The 19,161-nt window shown below is 41.4% G+C and overlaps 1 protein-coding gene across 1 annotated transcript; it reads right to left on the bottom strand.

Moving 5' to 3' along the window:
• Window positions 1-4,278: 4,278 nt before the first annotated feature.
• Window positions 4,279-9,877, bottom strand: LOC104459512 (ADP-ribosylation factor-like protein 8B-A). The gene is made up of 6 exons (XM_010079928.1): window positions 9,798-9,877; window positions 9,092-9,165; window positions 8,624-8,717; window positions 7,924-7,991; window positions 7,617-7,687; window positions 4,279-6,235 (listed from the first exon to the last, which is right to left on the bottom strand). Exons 1-6 carry the CDS (start codon window positions 9,855-9,857, stop codon window positions 6,186-6,188), a joined length of 417 nt encoding a protein of 138 aa, XP_010078230.1. The 5' UTR covers window positions 9,858-9,877; the 3' UTR covers window positions 4,279-6,185.
• Between the last annotated feature and the right edge of the window lie 9,284 nt (window positions 9,878-19,161).

The raw sequence follows: 19,161 nt of genomic DNA, 5'->3' as shown, positions 1-19,161 counted from the left end.
CCTCGGCCCCGCCCGGGCGAAGAGATCCATCCCGATCCCTCCTCCACGGCGGGCTCACGGGGCTGAGAAACAAGAGGTTTTGCACAAAAAAAACCCCAGACCCCAAGGGTTGAAGGCCGAGCCTTCCTCCTCGGCAGAGGAAGAGAGGGCAGCAGCTGCAGGAAGCCCCCAAAGCGAGGGAGAGGGGCGCAAGGCTTCCCTTCACCCAGCGGCAAACCTACAGACAGAAAAGGGAGCAACAGGTGCGACCGCAGCAATGGCAAACCGTGGGGAACCAGCGCTTGATGCAGCACAGGCAGCTGGAGGTTTCAAAAAGGAGCATAAACAGAAAAGCTGCCAAAGGGCATGTGCACAGTGCAGAGCTGAAAGTGAAAATATACATGAGGCAAGTACTGGTAAAACTCTCAAAGACAGTGAAAAGAAGAAAAAAAAAAGAACATCTCTGCAAAGAACAAAAAAGTCAAAGAATAAAAAAAAAGTCAGTAAAGAACAAAAAAAAAAAAACCTACAGCTGCGGGAGGTACAGGAGGCACACACCTCTGAGCTACCCTAGAAACATCCTCAGCGTCACTAGTCACTGTGGTTGTAAGCGCGACTGCTTTATCGCCGAACTAAGGACTGGTGTTCACTCTAGCATTGCATCCTTCTAGGAAGAAAGTGCATGATTTGTTATAAAGAAAATTGATAGAAATAATATGAAAAATCCCTATGCAGGGGAAAAAATATTTAAAGCCTGTTATCATGCATAAACAGACAACCAGATGTTAAGACAAATCTTCAGCCTGTATTTTATACCTTCTATTCCAGAAGTCAGATCTTGCTCACTAAGTTTTCCATTCATTGCAACAGAAACAGTAGAACAAATGAATCTAAAAAAATCACAATTCAGTGGTCCATCAAGACTTCTGTATGTTAATTCCTGTTAAAATCCTCTAGCCTGTTCAAACATAGAAGCCTGTGGTTGCTCTTTCAGTTCCTTAATCGGTGGAATTAATGCATCTTTTTAATGTCTTTCCCCTTACGCACTGGAAATACCTATTCCCACCAAGAAGGGGATTCTTGAATCTAAAAAAAAAAAAAAAAAGGAAAATTCTGCATTATTGAAAAGACTGAAATATCCCAAGTTAACAGTGTTATACAGAAGCAACTTACCAGTTTACTTCACTCTCAAGACTCTTGTAAGAATATTTAGCTTTAAATTTCACACAGCACAATAGCTTGTTCTTTCTCTACTCACACATTTGCTTTGTTTTTTGAATAATATAGTTTATGAACTTCTCATTTGTATATAGTATTATTTTCAATATTATTGTAGTTTAGTTATTGTTCTTATCTCAACCCACGAGTTTTTTTTTCCTTCACCCCTTTAATTCTCTCCCCTACCCTTGGGTGGGAGGGGAATTGTGAGAGTGGGTGTGTGGTTTGGCCCCCAGCCAAGGGCAAACCCATCCCACCCTGATAGGTCTTTTCAGAGAGAAACACAAATGAGAGGAACAAAATGCAAAGCCATAATCAGAAATTATTGAGTTTCACAGAACAACTACCCAGAAAGCTGTCCCCCACTGAGCACAAGGCTTACGGTCACTCTTTCAAGATGAAGTTATGTAGTTAACGCTCCTACCAGTTTCCACAGAAACCACTCTGCTGACACACAGCACACACTGACCAAGCATTGACCAGGAAACAGCATTTGTCTACTTTTTTTCCTTTTCCCTATTAGAAGGGACTTCAAGGAGTCAACCTGTTTGCTCCTCTAACAGATGATTTTAAAAATTAAATTTAGCTTGAGTGTAACCATTTTTCCCACAACTTGTTAATAAGGGCTTCTTATATATTTCTAACAATAACAAAAGCAGCTGTACTACTACAGATGAATTTGCAAAATAATGTTTTTCAACAACACTTTTATTGAAGCACTTCAAAATGATCACAATGATAGATGTTGCCTTTAACAGAATAAAACTGTAATGTCATAATTAAAAGGCACTAATCCTGGCACAAAGATCTACTTACCCACCTTCCACTGTGACGGAAATAAAAACATCAAGTATTTTACTTCTCCTTTTAAAGAGTATCTGCATACCCCCTTTGAGTGCCATTCAACATTTGACATTTTAGTGACATGTAAAATAAAACCCCAATGTTTCACCAAGGCATACTTTAACGTTCAGCATCTGTAGTCCTAAAACAATAGACTACTCATTGAGGGTTTATGATTTAGTGAGACAAGTCATCCTACACTCATGTTTTGGGAATAAAAGTCCTGAAGCGCATACTAGTCTCAGACATTCACACATTACTTCTTTAACATGATTCATTGGTTTGCTGCTCGCGTAACCGTCAATGCACCGCTCTTAGCAAAATAGCTTAAATAACCCGATTTGCCTCTCTCCCTTTTAGAATTCACACAGCTCTCCAGAGTCAGGGTCAGTGCACAAGCAAGCCAGCAGGGAGCAGGGCTGGGGCATGCTACCGGGAGGAAGCGCATTTCTTTCACATTCAGTAAAAATGCACAAAGCAAATCATGGCATGCCATTCCACAGCCACAGTAACTATAAAATTAAACCTTAGAAAAGTTAAAAGCTTGATAATCCAGCTAAGTCATACTTCAAGTTATTATAGATCCCTGCACAACATTCCTAAACTAATTTAACCAGAGTGTTTAAGGCATTTTCTTTGGCCTCCTTTTTTCTACCAGAAAGTGAAAAGAATACAGTTTTATGTCAGCATCCAAAAAGAACCATCTTTCCAACCTGTTTCCACAAAGACGTAAAGAGATAACACAAATCAATAAGAAACTAGATTAATAGTTCCACAGATCATGAAACAGCTCCACATTTGTGGATTGTTCATGTCGCCAAGTGGTAGGACAGAATTGCTCTGTGCAACTGCTAGGCCACTGAGCTGTACTCAGGGTCATGGTGAGAATTATGCTGCACTGTAATTGCACGTAAAGAAACCACCATCCACAGGACATTAATGCTCCAAGGAAAACTTTCACACAGCCCAGTGCTGTTGGTGCACGCACAAACATTTCTTCCCAGTCTAGAGACCTGCTACTCTATGATCAGCAAGTGATCACTTAGTACTGCACAAAACCAACACATATTTAGAGTTGATGGCTATTTTAAATCATCAGCACACCATACAATACCAAAATATCATGAGGTCATAAAGTTATACTAACTTGTATCATATTCACGACCAAGAGCTCTCTCTGGCTCAGTACTTGCCTTTTTACAAGACCCAAGTCTTTGAATAAGCTAATGGCCAAGGCCTACTGCAGATACATCAGAAGAGAGTTTCAGAACTACAGCTAGTGATGTTTAACAACAAAAATTTATGTTACTAAAAATGCACCCCAAAAGTAACTTTTGTTAAGAGAATGGAGATTTGATCAGTCTCTTTTTACTGTCCAGGCTCATGACAGAGCCTAAAACAAGTAATTATCATGAGATTAGGTTGGCCCAACCGATTTCTAGAAGCAGAACACAGCTATAGCATCCAAGTTCAGCAGACGACACCGCTAACACCTATCTTAAGCTCCACACCTTTACTAGAACAGAAAAGGCTTAACCTTGGACTTAACTGTGACAAATGAGTGAGTAGTTTTTTCAGTCAAAGGCTGAAAGGTGTCACGAACAACCTCGCTTCTCTGGAAAGACTTATTAGACTTGCCTTCTGTTTGAAAATGAAGGTAGCTGGTAAGTTAATCAAGGCCTGGAACAGAAAAAGTGCAATCCTCTGCACTGGACTCTAACAGTCTCTTCAAGGTCTACATTTCTGCCACATGAGTAACCAAAGGAATCTGAAAGAATAGCTGTGAAAACCTAGGTGGAGTCATTTCACAAAGTAATACAAACATACTTTTTGGCAGTGAATGATCAGGCACTGCTAGATTTGACACTTGTGCTAGAAAAGCCCTAGGCTTGACAACAAGAAACAAGCTTGTAGACACATGCATTTTTCTCCTGAAGACAGAGCTCCAGAAAGCTGCCCCTACTTAAGACCCTCCAGCTGACTAATTATTTTCATAAACATAATAAAGCACTGAGGTCTACTGAGACTGACTAGCTGAGCTTGCTTATGTAAGCTGAGAAAGCCCCAGGCCTGAAAGGGAGTATTATACATATTTCACTTGAATAGCTGAACCACAGAACACAGAGAAGCTCAGGTATTCACCAAATCTTCTTCCCCCACTGGAATCTTGTGGGAGAGGAGAGACACCCCATAATGTATTGCCATGAGTTAAGCCACATCAACTCAAGTCAGTCAGTTAAGTGTCAATACAACCCTCAAAACATAAGTTTATTGAATAAAGCTGAAGAGCAGTAAACCAACATATGCATCCACCTAAATAAAAAAATTCACGTATTTACAAAGTTCAGTAATTGTATAAGTTGTTCACATGCAGAGAGTAATGCACAGGTTAACAATTTGTAGTGTTTGGATGCCATAAACGCTGAAAGCAGTGAAGTATATAAACACCAAACACATTAAGTTTAGCTATAGGCCCCAGTTAACTAAACAGTGACCTGGTCCCCCACAAGGATTCACACATTCTCCTTTAGTTTCCTTATTTTAGGCACAAGCAAGTTTGCTAAATAAAAGTAACTGTAGCAGTTCCAGGTGAACTAGGGACTACAGTAGCAAGTTAATATACCCTCTCCACGACAGCACCAGAGTATGAATTAATTGAAATCATGCTTCAGAGAACTGAAAGGGGACAAAAAGTTAAAATGCAAGTGCAGACTGAATGCAGGCAGCATGTCTGTGCAACAGTGCGACACTTGGTACAGAACAGTAAGGCCATGGCAGTCTAAATTAAAACTGGCTTGTCATAATTGATACGGACTACACAGTGTTTCCAACCAAAGACTCCAACATAATGCAAACAACATTTAGGTGAAGAATCACACACAGTGTGAGGCAACACAAGCAGGTGTACCATGTATTTGCATACACTAGGAAGCTACACTGACATTACTGTATGAGCAAACCAGTCTTAACGAGTCTGTCCCTTTAAATATACTGAAGTCATTGAGAAAATAAAGCTACAAAAACATTACCGTCTTTAGTTTACACATACTTCCCTATACTGTAGGAGCTAGTCAAGAAACAGGATCAATTCATTGGCTCTCTTGTGCTTTGACACAGTAGAACATTTCATCTTGCAGCTTACAGACTTTGCACATGATTACATCGAGAAAGCAGGCAGGTCTAGAGTTGTCACAATAGCCTAGATACTCCATAGCACCAGGTGAAAAACTGTGCCCAGCCATTTCATGAGCAGGAGAGACACCAGATAATTACATAGATATTGTGCTAAAGGTCAACAACACTCTATACAAAAACATCAGTAATTTAAGTGTCATGCAGCTGCTCAGAATGTGTGTTCTGGTTTCAGATAGAGACCACTAGTATCTGTAGATAGAAAAATGTATTTGAACAAAGTCTGGTGTTCCTAGCAATTTGTTCTCATGCTGGAATACTCCAATTTCTGCAAGCTTGACAGAACAGTCCATTCCCATCCCCCACACAAATGTTAAACAGAAGCAACAAAATTATTTTAAACACTTGATGACTCTTTCCTAATTCATCATGAGAATTTTCTTTTTCAAGTGACGGGATAAGATCTCAGCTGTAGATTAGTGATGCTGATCTATGCCTTGTGCTCCCCTCTGCAAACAGTTTCCATTTCTCTGCTTACATACACACACATGCATTTGTGAGATAAATCAGTATCCCACAACTCACACTTCAATGTTTTCTAACTACTATATGTGGCATCTTACAGAATCTTAATGCTGTCAAGCATCAGCATCTTCAAGCCACTGAACACTAGAAATAAAACACTTGCTGAAAATCATATAAAAACCTGGCCCTGAAAAACCAGAACAGAGTGTAACATCATAGTTAACATGGTAGAGATTTTTTTTTAAAAAGCCCCCCCCGCAACCCTCCCACCACAGATGGTTGTAAAATAAATATTTGTGCTGACTTTATCATGACAACTCTAGTTGTTTTGTGACAGAATAGGAATACAAGTCTTCAGCAGTGCACATGAGAAATGAACCGTGAAAAGGCAGATTCTTGATACAGGATTTTTGGGTAATATCTTATTATGGAGGGAAGTGGACAACTTGAGATTATGGCCAACTGGTACTGGAGATTCCAGGAAGACTTCAGCTTCTTCTAGATTTTGAATGCTGAATAAGCCACTGAAGCGTGATATCTAAAGAGAGAGAGAAGAGAAGTTCCATATTCAAGTATCTATCTGTATTTGTGTAACTGGCATCGCTTTGGTATGCCAGTGTCCTCAAACACATGACAGGAATATCCAAGCCCTTCTCTGGAAGACGGTCCAAGACAGATCAACAGAATGATTTTTTGGAATGCTTGGTGTCTGTCCTTTGGTCCTGTGAACTGCCCCAGACATCCTCGTTCCTCCGTCAACTACACCTCTAGGAAAAAGACATCCCTTAATCTGATACTTTGGTATTGCTCACATAATTAGTTTTAAATCAGCATTGCTCTATTTAGCCACTCTGCCTCTCCTCACCTGATGAGATTCAAGTTACTTTAGCCCAACAGTACAATGCTTGAAAGATGGTCTAAGGAAGTGAAATGCACTAGCATCACACCAGCCCAACGCTTCCAGCAGCAACTTCCCTACAGCAACATTGATGCTCAGCTATGCTGTGAGCCTTGTGCAGGAGATATGACAGAAGGGAGTATCTGCTTCTCCTGTCCACCATGTTTCAATCTTAAACTGATGGTAAGAAGCCATAAGACTTCCACAGGCTGTTCTTTGTTCCTGGAAAGAATTTGAGTCCTTCACATAAAGCAGTTCTGGTATCTTCTATAGCTTGGTTCCTGTGATCATCAGCCTGAAGCTTCCCCTCATGAGTAAACTCACGTTAGCCCTCCAATGAACCAGTGTTAATCTCATGGCAGCCACAAGAAAGCATCAGGAGAAGCATGGCAAGTGTTGTTAAGTACTGTGTTTTCATTCAGTTGAGATTACTCAGTTTACTTGCAACACTAGTGTCAAGTACTTGGTATTATCCAGTGCCATAGTTTCTGCCTTTGAACTCCAGAAATTCTACAGCAACTAATGTCAGCACTAGAAAAACGTACTGTTTGGCTGCATAGAGTAGTGACTAGCATAGGCCACAACACAAACAGCTTTAAGACAGCATTTGAGAATGATTATTTCAAAGGAATGGCCGTTGAGGAAAAACTTGCTGCAAGTACTTGCTAGCCTCACAAAGCGAGGCAGAGTTGAGAGTACCTGACAGAAGTATAAAATCATTTAGGCCAAGCTAATAGTGAGACTAGTCAGCTATTTGCTGCAAACTAACTAAAGAAAGGCAGTGGATTTCACAGGAGACTGACATATGTTTTGATAACAACAATCTCTACAACTTTAATACCAGTCAAGCTTCCTCACTGCCATCAGAGTTACACTGAATTTAACCAGTACACTTACACATTTTTCTTTTATTTGTTACCAGTTTCCTGAAGCCAGGAAGTTTCTGTTTAAGAAGTCACAACTCCCCAATCCATCCTCTGACAGCTCTTCATAATGCTTGGCATTTTAGGTTAATAGTTACCTATATTATCTTTCTCTTTGCAAGAAATTGAGTAGCAGCAGATTTCTCTGTCCTGAATAGCAGCAAGGTTCCTAGGAAAGAGAGAACATTTCAACATACACTTCACTTATAACAAGGACTCTTATACTGAGAATCTAAACTGTACCCCTTCATCTTCTCCACATAACCTGTTTCTGCACAATGTTTCAGCTACCTCCTGTTGTTAGGATTTCTACTTATAAATGCAGGCTTCTTAATCTAACAACCCTATGTACATGAATTCATTTATTGAGTTAAAGTAGGCTTTCTTAGGAAGGGTTAGACTTACATCTTTTCAATTAGCTGTTTCTCATCCAAAGCATTAGGAAGGTCTCTCTTATTTCCAAGTACTAGAACCTGAAATCCAGAGCAGAAGGAAAGAGTTGCAGCTTTGCTTTGGAAAAAAAAAAAAAAAAAACACAAAAAAAAACCCAAGAACAAAAAACAAACCCGCAAACCACAAAAAAGCAAACTTCAGAGGAGTCTGACAAGCAGTCTGCACTAGACTACTAAATCTAAGAGAATGAGACATCCACTGTTAAACCAGATCAAGAAGAAAGATTGACCTAGTCACAGGAAAGAGGTGGTACAAATAAACTGTTACATGCAAAAAGCAAGCATGAGAATGTATCAGCTGATAAAACAGAGTAATACCAGTATCCGAGATTCCCTAAACTCTATACCTCTGTACTCCACTCTGGTTAACCTGTACTACAGTAGGTTCTAGAAGAGATCACAAACTCATACTGTGCAATACTCCAAACTACTGTTCCTTTTTTTTTGTGGGCACTGAACAATAAAATCACTGAAGGACTGACTGAGGTCAACAATTTGATTTAGGTCACTAGGGGCAGGTATTGTTCACACTTATTCTAACCAGTAAGATTAGGCCTTAAACTTGACTCTAGAGTTCAAGCTAGATTTCAGAGTTGATGAAGTTATGTACATTCCTCAATAAGTTTCATACTGTGTAAGGCAATATTACTTACAGGGATTCCTTGTAACTGTGGCTTATCTAGAAGATTGTGCAGCTCATTTCGAGAGGCTTCTATTTTTTCACGATCTGCAGCATCTACCATGTAGCTTTAAAAACAATTTAAGGTTAGGTCAGTGAGACTGAACTACTTCAGAAACAGCAGTGTTTCCTTTACACTGTCAGTTTTGAGCACATCCAACAGGGCTTTAAACAAAGCTAGGTCTTCTGAGCAAACAATTTGGTTCTTTTAAAAAAAATTCTCTAAGATCAGAGTAGACAAAAGATTCTTTCAGTTAAGACAGCGTTGCCACCCAGACACTTAAGCCCTGAACTTAAGGGTAAAAAAAGGTCAATATGGTCGCAGTACAGTTTCAAAATTAAAATGAGTACTACCAAGTCAAGCACGCACTGTTAGAAAGGCTACACACAGAAGAGAAGCAAATCTGAAGTTAAGTACTAGCTGAAGGAAGACAACACTTACACAATAGCATTAACTCCTCTGCAATACCGCTCCCACATGCTTCGGAACCGTGGTTGCCCTCCTATATCCCAAATCTTAAGGCAAGAGGAGAAAGACAACTTAGCCATGCGCTATGTTTAAACATGTCACGCAAAGATAAGAAATCAAAACATGGTTTTTCCTTCATCCTTAGGCCAACTGCAGAACCTCTCACGTATTAGAACAGAAATAATGTCTTGTACAGCTGCTCAAAGCTTGCAGGCCCAATTGCATAAGATGCAAACTAGAGCATCTTACACCAATGCAAGAACACACCTGTGTTCTATGTTTACACACTGTGGTATACAAGAAAATAAAATAAGATATATATTGACATAAGATTTTGCTTTTGATGTAAGCCTCCTCTTAAGCAATATTGATGAGCAGAAGAGGAGGATCTCTGGGCCCTAAACATGTGAAAATTAACTCAGATTGAAGTCAGACAGCATTATTACAACATTGCTTTAGCGAGTGCTTGAACCTGGAAATCACACATTCTCATTTAAGAAACCCCATAAATAAACAGAAGTGTATTCTTAAGCTATTTGACAGATTTAGCTGAACCTCTTCAGCTTACTATATTTGTCCCCGTGGTAGCAGCAACACAGAGCAAACACAAGTTTTAAACTAGAAGCTGAAAATAACCTTGCATGGGTTTAAAAAGAGACAGCCAACAACAGTAACATACCTTTATCGTAACATTACCCTTTGTAACTTTTCTCATGTTGAAGCCCACAGTAGGAATCATATCTTCACTGAATTGACCTGACTGGAAAAAAAGAAAAGTTACATTTAGTGCTTATCTGATGCAGCTAGTTTACACAGTAAAATATCATAAGCTTTTTCTAACCATTTGCCTTCCAACTGAAGGGTTTATAGCCAAGAAGTCATAGATACAATATTCATGTATATTGAAGCTTGTGTGAAGTCAGCCATGTCATTTCTTACAAGCACTTAAATAACTTTTCAAGCCTTGAGGCACTTATGGGAACAAAGTTACTTGGGGAGAAGTGCTTTGTGTAGCTTAACAGATGGTCAGCCAAGGCAAGTATAGGAAAAGAGCCATTCACCTACTTCTGCTGGAGACAAGTTCTGTGTGCCAGGATCTCCTAGTTACCTGGAAGCCATGAATATCCAGAAGATTCTCCTCTGATGCAAGCTACTATGGACAACATTAACAGCAATAAATCACTCTCATGGAGTAAGCCTCCAACCCACAGGTATGGGTTCACTCCCTGAGGAGTTTTAAAAGGCTGGAAAGTAGAAGGACCTGACAGGCCTGCTTCCTGATAGGCTACACAGCATCCAACTCGTTCAGCAGTGGAAAAGCCAAGCAAAATGCAACTGGAGAGTCTTTCAGCCCATTTCCACCAGAAGTTCAGCATCACTTTAATGTCTGACATAACTGCTGCAAAACAGTGTTGTATTGCAGAGGTTCTCTAGTGGCAGATGTTTTACAATCTATTACACTTTTATCTGTAACAGCTTGAAAGCCAAGTTCGCAGCTATCTCCTGTAGCTAACCCAGGAGCCATAACAAGCATTATCAACAGCACTCCATATTTCTCCTGTGCTCCGCTGGCTACTTGGCAGAAGGTGAATCTTAGCCACAGTGGTTGTTATGCATCTCACTACATCCATTACGTGTAACAGAACCAGACAGTCAGACAGATTTGGAAAAAAGGTCGACTCAAATGCATTCAGTTGTTTAATTAGGATTTGATACCGCAGCAGCAGAAACTCTCTCTCTCCCCTGATGCTGCACAGAGAAGCTGGCCTGAGTTTAAAGCCCTTGAGGATCTATGAAGCAGACGTCACATTACCCTACAGAGTCAGGGCCCAACTGCTCACAAGCTGGAGTAGTAACTCCAGTCTGGAGTTTGACTAGACATGCTTCGAGTACATGCTGCTCAGAGTCTGCAACCAGAAGATGATCAGTTTATAACACCAATGTTTTGTCATCCACTTCTACGCCTAGAAGCCCACACTTTCTTCAGCTTCTTCCCTCTACTTCACCCTCCCAAAAACCCTATGATTTTCCACTCGTAAAACAAAGCTGCAAGCTTCATGCAATACAGACTCCAGTATAATGCTGATAAACAGTAGAAGTCAGCTGAAAACATACAGATAATGGCAGTTTCATTTGGGTTTATTTGGCCAAGTCCTTCAGTTAAATGGCATGTTGATTTTGCTGTTGACCTCCAAAACAGAAATACATCCAGAGCTTTCCAGGTGCATGGCTATACAGACTAAAAGTGTTTTAAAAGGGGTAAAAGAATAACTAAGTCTTTGAATCCAAGGAACGCAACAGTAAAAACAGTGATGGCCTTACAAAATGGACAGCTTAGACCTCATTAGGCAGGTGTTCTGCATTTTGATTTGAAAGAAGTTTCAACGGTTTAAGCTACACAGAAGAGCATGTATCAATCTCACGCAGCACTGTTTCAGAAACTACTCTGACCTTTCCGCTGACTTAGCAAGGTGCACAACCCAAATGCCTGTTCATCAGCTTCCCGTTCCTGCCCTGAAAGCCCAGTGTCTGAGTTGTCCACTTCAGCCAGCGTGATTACGTGTAGCTCAGCAAATGGTTAACCATACTTTCCCTGTCTGATGCAGTTCAGCTCAGTTCATAAAGCACGCACTGCTAATCTTGCCTTTGAAGGGTCAGCTTGCCATGGCTGCTCAAGACCCACTGCATCCCTGCCTCTGAAGTCACACCCTACACCCACATCTTCTAACCAAACATCTCCCAAGCACTACCTGAACCTCCATCTCCTTGTGCTACTTCCTTGTACCCCATATGCTGTCAGCTATTCCCACTGAGATACTTCCAGATTCTTCACTCCAGAGCTGTTCCTATCAAGGAGTTCACGCTTTCTCACCACTCTTTTAGGATACAGATTCCTTCAGATTGGAGCAGCACCTCATTTGCCATGTGTTTAATGTCATGTTGAAGAAATTGTTGTCATCCACCACAAGGAAGCTCTAACAGAATCTTCAGAAAAGCTGCTGCACCTTATACTACTTTCCAAGTACTTTCTACCCACGCTGCACATCAAGGTGACAAAAAAACTTGTTCTGACCTGCTTAAAAACTACACTACAGAGCCGCTCAGTTACAACTTGAATTTCAGTTTTCTGTGCTCTGCTTTGTAGGTGAGGCAAACCAGCACTATCTGACATACCTTCTGAATGCTCAGAAACAGAAGGAAAGGGTAGGTGTCTTTACCCAGCTGCCTCCAAAACATAAGCACGCTCTTTCTCCCTGGGGGAGTTTAGAGGCTGTGGAGTCTGAGGTGAGGCAGGCACTTTATAGCTTTGAAAGGCACACCTGAACGCAGGTTTTGAGCATACTGATCAACTCAGATCTTCATCTGATGTAAATGTGGGTGCTCCTCTGTTCACAGTCAGTGTACCTAAAGAAAGCTATCGCAGTCACCTTGGCTTTTAAGACAGGTCAAAAAATTGTTAAAACAATTGCTGCCTGCTAGCAAAATCCATTACAATCTCCTTTGCTAGGTTCTGCTATTGCATCTAAATGTCCTGGCCTAGAATCAAGTTCACTAAACTCAGAATTTAGAGGGGTTTTGTTTACCACCACCTCTACAGAGAAAAAAAAAGCCACAGAATTCAGCTTCATCTTAAAGTATTCATATGCAAAAGCTACTCGCAGAGCAGAACAAGAATATGCTTTTATTAGTACACAGTTCTGTTTGAATCTGCCTTCCCCCCCATCCTCCCTAGAGCAGATTACTCAGCCCTATCACTGTGTGTTCACAATATGATGCTTTCTCCTTCTAAAATAGGCATCAGCTTTAAAACAAGTTTGATAAGCACAGAAATATTTTCAGTTCCCAATCTGAAAGTGCTTGTCTATTGTCATACACAGTAAGCATTGCTCAAACACTCATCAAGGACAGCAAGAGTAGTTGCTTGTGAATCTAGCCATAGCATCTGCTTTCAGCACCTGTGAATATTCCAATAGGCAGACACTGTACTTCACCCAGGCTGCCAGGAAGATGAGCCTTGTGTACTAAAGTGATTATGAATTAAGCCATTAGCTGAGGTCATACAGCATTAATACAAACTGTTTGCTGAAGGTCACAAAACAAAGTTAACTCTTGCTCCTATGTGAAAGATAAGAAAGAGGGAGACTAAACAGACCGAATTTCAGAGACCACATGCAGAGGAACCTGAAGGACTAGTCTTTAAACCTCCTGGTTTAAGAGATGCTCCCTTTTCAATACTCCAAGCTCCTGGAGAAGCCAAGCACATGATTTTAGTGCCATCTGACTCCTAAAGTCAAGCACAACAACAGGTATTGACATTCCACAGCATTCATATTAAGGCAGTTGAAGATTAGCATTCAAGTTTAACCTCTGTTTAATGGAAGACAGTACTAGTCACTGTTGCAGTCGTACAGAAATGCCTGCTGGTATATAGTATTCACATATCTGGCTACTGTATCATGACTTCATGTTTGGTATGTTACAGATAATGGGCATATGACTGGTCTTTTGAAAACTCAAAACTACAGCCCTAGTGCACAAAAAACAAGAACTTTGAGCTTCCCTATCTGGTTAGGCTTAGTGTAGAACTGCCTGGTTAAAGTCTCCTTGATCCAATAGGTCTTACATTCAAGATAACTGAATCACCTCCAATGCTAGACCTGCAGCACTTTAAAGATGAAGAGGACTACTAGGTAGTAAGCAGGCAACAACAGACCAGCCTTACACATGATGCTCGTCCACTCCAACAGTTATTGTAACAAGCTGGAAGTGAGAGAGACAGGTACGGTTGTATCATAGGGCAACATGAACCCATTTACCCGAGTATTTATGTTCGATAGGGATTATTCAGAGGAGCAAAACTGTTCCCAGACTGGAAAAAGTCCCTGCACTGTATTCCAGTAACAGAGCAGTACAGAGCAGACGCCTACCTGCATGAATCAATTGGGGTTCAGCTCACCTCATGTCTAGTATGAGCACTAACTCCTGCACAGACTGTAGCACATTCCCCATCTCACTCCTAGATCCTAGTCTGGCCCCCCGTTACGCACCAGCTTTGGTGTGTGCTCTGAAACACCACCACAGACGCTGAAGCACAGCCACATCCACAAGCACTGCTTTTTACCTGTAACTGCCTCTCTGGGTCTGCACCCACCACCATGCTGGGGCAGCTTTGCCAGCCAGCACCCACAGAAGTCCTGCCTCCAGAATGAGCCAGCAGCGTGCCAGTTAAAGGTACACTTCATTTTCCAGAAGAGCAGGATGAGAAGACTTCGGACAAGTGTTTAACTTACCACCACCTAACATTCCAGAACATACAAAGGATGCAAGTTTAATCTTTCTTAATATTTAGCCAATATTGAAACAAGCTGCCTAAACCTACCATTTCCAGCTGTCTCGGGAGTAAAAAAAAATGCAAACCAAACCACACTCTGACTACTTCCTCTGCCTCTCTTTAGCCAGAAGGCTGCCAGCTTCCATGGAGTTATGCTTACCAGACTATCTGCACCAAGCCCTAAGCAGCTTGATCAATTAATTGAGTGCAAGACTGGAATTCCTGCTTCCTGTATCTTCCTTCAAAATCCACTTCAATACATGAAAGGAACCATTAAAGGCAGAACTCAAGCTGCAGCAGTAGAATGGGTATTCCCTCTTCTTTCTTTCCAGTTAGAGCAGTAGCTCTTTCCTGCCTACAACAGCACATCCACATGGTCAACCACCACCAATTCACAGCTACCAGATTTTGATTCCACAGTCTGCAAAAGCAGATTCTTTGTATCAAGAGAAAAGGTCAGGGCAGCCTTTAGCTTGAATCTCATAAACATGACATGATTCATTACTGTTATAGGACAAGTTTCTTCATATAGGCTTTGTTACTACACAACACAGATTGTTATCTTTACTCATAATACCTTTCATCCATCTAGAAGAGATCACAAACAAGCTTAGCCAACTAGGAGACAAGATCATGGGAGCATGGACTCCATCCGGGACACTTCCAATCCACCTAAACTAGCATACTACCTTAAGTCTTGCTGTTCATCCCTGAATTTCTTTCTCTTCACGCTAAGAAGAAAGCTGCATGTCTCAGAAACCTCTTCTTTAAGAAAAAAAAAAGGCAGCATCATTTGAGCATTATATAAAGCTACCCCTACACTAAGCCTCCTCTGCACCATTCATAGCCTCAACCAGGAAGTACATCATATATGGACAAATCAACTCTCCAGTTTCTGCAGTCTAGCTTCCTTCTTGAAATACTTCAGTGTTTCAGCTACTTCTTGTGATCCCTCACAACCTTGAAGCTTCAATCCTTGTGATCTAACAGTCCCTTGAAAGGCTTTACAACAGCACTTCTGTGAATGATTGCTGCAGAAAGTAAAATAGCTTAATCTAACAAGAAAATGCATTTTTACTTCCCCAACTCTGACTTCAATGAAACATTTGAAAGGACATGGACTGTTTATCATGTATCTGACACAGAGCATTGAAACAAGACCTAAAAAGGCATATTTCTAGATAGAAGTCAGTCATGTAAGAGCTTAAGACATTTCATGCCTCTGACAGTCATTAAATCACCTTTCTCCAGGAGTTACCACTTAACACTCTTCCATTGCTTAAAAAGAGTGCTATACAGGAACTTAACACCATGACAGAAAAGCCAGATTCCGATTTCAGTCACCTGTTTCAGACCATTTGGGGTACAGCAAGCAGGACCTCAAAGAAAGAATATTGACTGGAGTTATGAGTCACCTCATATTAGCTTATTACCTAATGAAGTGAGGCAATCCATTTAAAGAGAGCGCTGCAATTAAGAAACTTCACTTAAAAATGTATCAACCTTCTCACTTAACTACTATATGTATGAAATAACAACATACACTGTTTATGACCCACCTAGGTGTTTCAGAAGGCACTAAAGCAGCAGCAAAGCTCTTAAAACAATCTTTTTCCATACTTCTCAGGGGTGACTTCTTTAGCTTCTTTAAGTTACTCATAAAACAGTCATGAGGACAGAAGGAAGTACAGCTTCCAACTGGCCAAAGGAATCTTTTATTGAGAGGCTCTTCAAAAATTGCCTCTCTCCAGAAACCAGGGCCTCATTCAAAGGCTTGTCACATATTCCAAACTTAAAAAACAACCCATGCTAATTCAGGCTTTGACACAAATCCTAAAAAGGAATCTTATTTATCCTATCATCACAAACAGAACAGGTTAAGTTTAGCTCTTAAACCTGACAACCATGTCAGGAAACTGACTCCCTCCCACCCCTTCAGTTCCCTCTCCTGCCTGCTGACAATCAGGCTATCAAGCTTCAGTGTTCCAGTGCCAAACGCCTGGATCAAGGATCAATCTACCAGGCTTCAAGCAAGACTTGACAGTAGGAAACGCCACTCTTCCACAAAGCACATTTTTTAAACTGAACAAGTGTCCCATTATTCACCAGCATGCACTGGGAGCAGAGTCAGTTTACTTGAGTCATGTTTCAGTTGCGTCACGCTACCTTGGAGCCCAATCGCCTCTCAGACCTCCCCACACCAGCATGGTTGGGACTCGCAGCTTTGACAGCAAGTCTGATGAAAGCCTGTTTGCAGACACCAGCTGCAGAGATGCAAATGACAGAAGATACTGCGGACTCCAGTAAATAATGCTCAAAATGCCCTCAGATAAAAAGCTCACAATTTAAGATGCGATACCAGGATGACATGCAGTTTCTCTGAATAAGAGCCACAGGCCATCTACATTATGGAAATCAGGACCAGGAAGAAATTATATCCTCCCTTGTGAGCAAGTTTACTCACACACATGGAAAACTTATGCTTAATATCTAACTAGAGACCGTGACTAATTGGGAGCCTTAGCAAAGCAGAAGCTGCGTTAGTTGTATCCAGCTGTAACTAGATTTTACTGCCAAGCTTGGTTTTTAAACCTTCTAGTCAAACTAAGTTTGGTCTGATTACAAACTAAGCACTTGTTTACACTGGAGGAATAAATATGGCCCAAACCAGCTAGCAACCTAGAAAAAGACTATTCTAGAACTATCTTTCATGGCCTTCCCACTTCAGTGGCAGTCAGGCATTGTATCAAGCCTCTTGTGCAATTGGCTTGAGTTTTTCCTTTAGTTACATACGCCTGATTTGATTGGCATAGATTACATTAGAGATTTATATTAGATTAAACTCACTGTTGTCAAGAGACTGGCAATAGCTCTTTGGTACACAGAATGCGACCTTATAAACCATACCAAGTTCCTGGTACGTAATCCAGCTTTTAGAGCTATTCTACAGGACTAGCATCTTGCTGTGTCATTCCTGGCATTTTAGTTTTATGGAATCCCAATGCTTGACAGCTACATCCATCCAAACCAGTAACTGGCCTGCAGAGAGCAGTTATTCTTTTCCGGCACTCATGTCTAAATGCATGCTCTGAATTAAAGCCAGACAACGAAGCAACTAACAAGAAGTTAGCTCTTCATGCCGTGGATGCCACTACTCTTTCTGTAAGAAGCAACATTGTGCTGACAACTGAAGCTCATGCAATTTTTTTAAAACCTGAGCAAGCCCTCTCACTCTGTTTTTGTAAAAAAAGTCACTAGATTCCCTAAGTAAAAACTTCAGAAATGTGACATGCTACTTCCAAACTAACTAGGCTGTGTCATTACGCATACCAGCTTCCTTATTTCACTCAGTGTTGCAAGGCTATTTGAATGACACTTACTCTGATAAATTTCTGGGTGTGATCCTAATGCGCAGTTGAAAGCTTGCAAGATTCAACCCCTAGTAAAGCAAGCTAGATACAGATGTTAGCTTTACTTAAGAGTACTTTTACCATTTAAGACAGTTTAGATAAACTGACACACAACTACTACAACCATTCTGTAGTCCTCCGCATAGCTGCAGTATGGTTTCACAAAATAACTCCCCAAAGGAGATGTGCCACTGGTACTCTACAGACAGAACAGCAAAGCAGTACTTCGTCACGTGCCATCACCGTCCAGGAGTCCAGAAGACAAAAAACCTGCAGAGCAATCTCAGTGCCCAAAGTTGCACGAACCCACCAATCAGTATGAGATCAGCGGCCACAGACTGAGGTTGTTCAACAATTTCAGAGTTCAATTTTTAGAAATTCAAAGGAGTTACCTTTTACAAGGGCAGACCCACTTCAAATGATTATCATTAAGCCCACTGAGCACTAACATCCTCAACCACACAAGAGCTTGTTTACGTTTTCACAGTTAGTCAACATAACAAGGATTATGTATAACTGCAAGAGAATTAGAGTCCTTTTCCTATCCAGTAAATCATTCTGCTGACACTTAACTAAAGTCAGTCATGCTCCCTGCAAAACTCAGAGGTACCCTGGTCTCCCTACAAGGGCTTCCAAATGCCAGCTTGTCTCTTTGAATGTTTTCTGCCATATGCATCCACAGAACAGGACACTGATGAAGCAGAACAAGCCACTTAAGCAAGCCACTCTTTATCTTGTTCAACAATGGAAAAGCTTCATGTAGGAGGATTCCCACACCCTTCCTTCATCTGCTCCAGGCAGATCACCAGATAAGTAGGCTCAACTTCAGCAGTCTGCTGCCAAGCTTGGAAGTTGTACTTCTTAGCGCATACCTTAAGAGAAAAGTAGACTATTTGATATTGGTTCCAACAACCACAATAAGCAAAAATCTGAGAGAAGATGCACGAGCAGAAAACTTTTAAATCATTTAGTGAGGTCCACTAATAAAAAGTCAAAGGGAAGAAAGCTACAATAACGTGAGCCCAGGCACACTCCTACGCTGCCTGCAAAGGGCCCTCAGAGGCCCCTGGGAGCTGTGCTCTGGTACCGCTACCAGTGGCCCCACCGCCCCATCAGCACACACAGCTTCACAGGGGCCCAGCGCGGTGTCGAGGCTGCGCCCGGCCGGCTCGGCCACCTCCCCTGCCAGCCTGCCCTGCCCGGAGCGACACACCAGCTCCCAGCCCAGCGCAGCAGCTCCATCCCAGCACCTCACCTCAACCCACGATGCCTGCGAAACAGCCCCGCGTACCGGGGGGAGC

Source organism: Pterocles gutturalis, unplaced genomic scaffold, assembly GCF_000699245.1.
Source record: "Pterocles gutturalis isolate BGI_N339 unplaced genomic scaffold, ASM69924v1 Scaffold36049, whole genome shotgun sequence".
NCBI classification, from domain to species: domain Eukaryota; kingdom Metazoa; phylum Chordata; class Aves; order Pterocliformes; family Pteroclidae; genus Pterocles; species Pterocles gutturalis.
The sequence above is the reverse complement of the archived record's forward strand: the minus strand, read 5'-3'. Positions and strand labels throughout refer to the sequence as shown.

Coding starts and splice junctions, on each gene's coding strand:
- LOC104459512 (XM_010079928.1), bottom strand. CDS start 9,857: ATGATTCCTACTGTGGGCTTCAACATGAGAAAAGTTACAAAGGGTAAT. Junction 8,718..9,091: donor AGAGGAGTTAATGCTATTGT/GTAAGTGTTGTC, acceptor TTGTTTTTAAAG/CTACATGGTAGATGCTGCAG. Junction 7,992..8,623: donor CACAGTTACAAGGAATCCCT/GTAAGTAATATT, acceptor TCTGGATTTCAG/GTTCTAGTACTTGGAAATAA.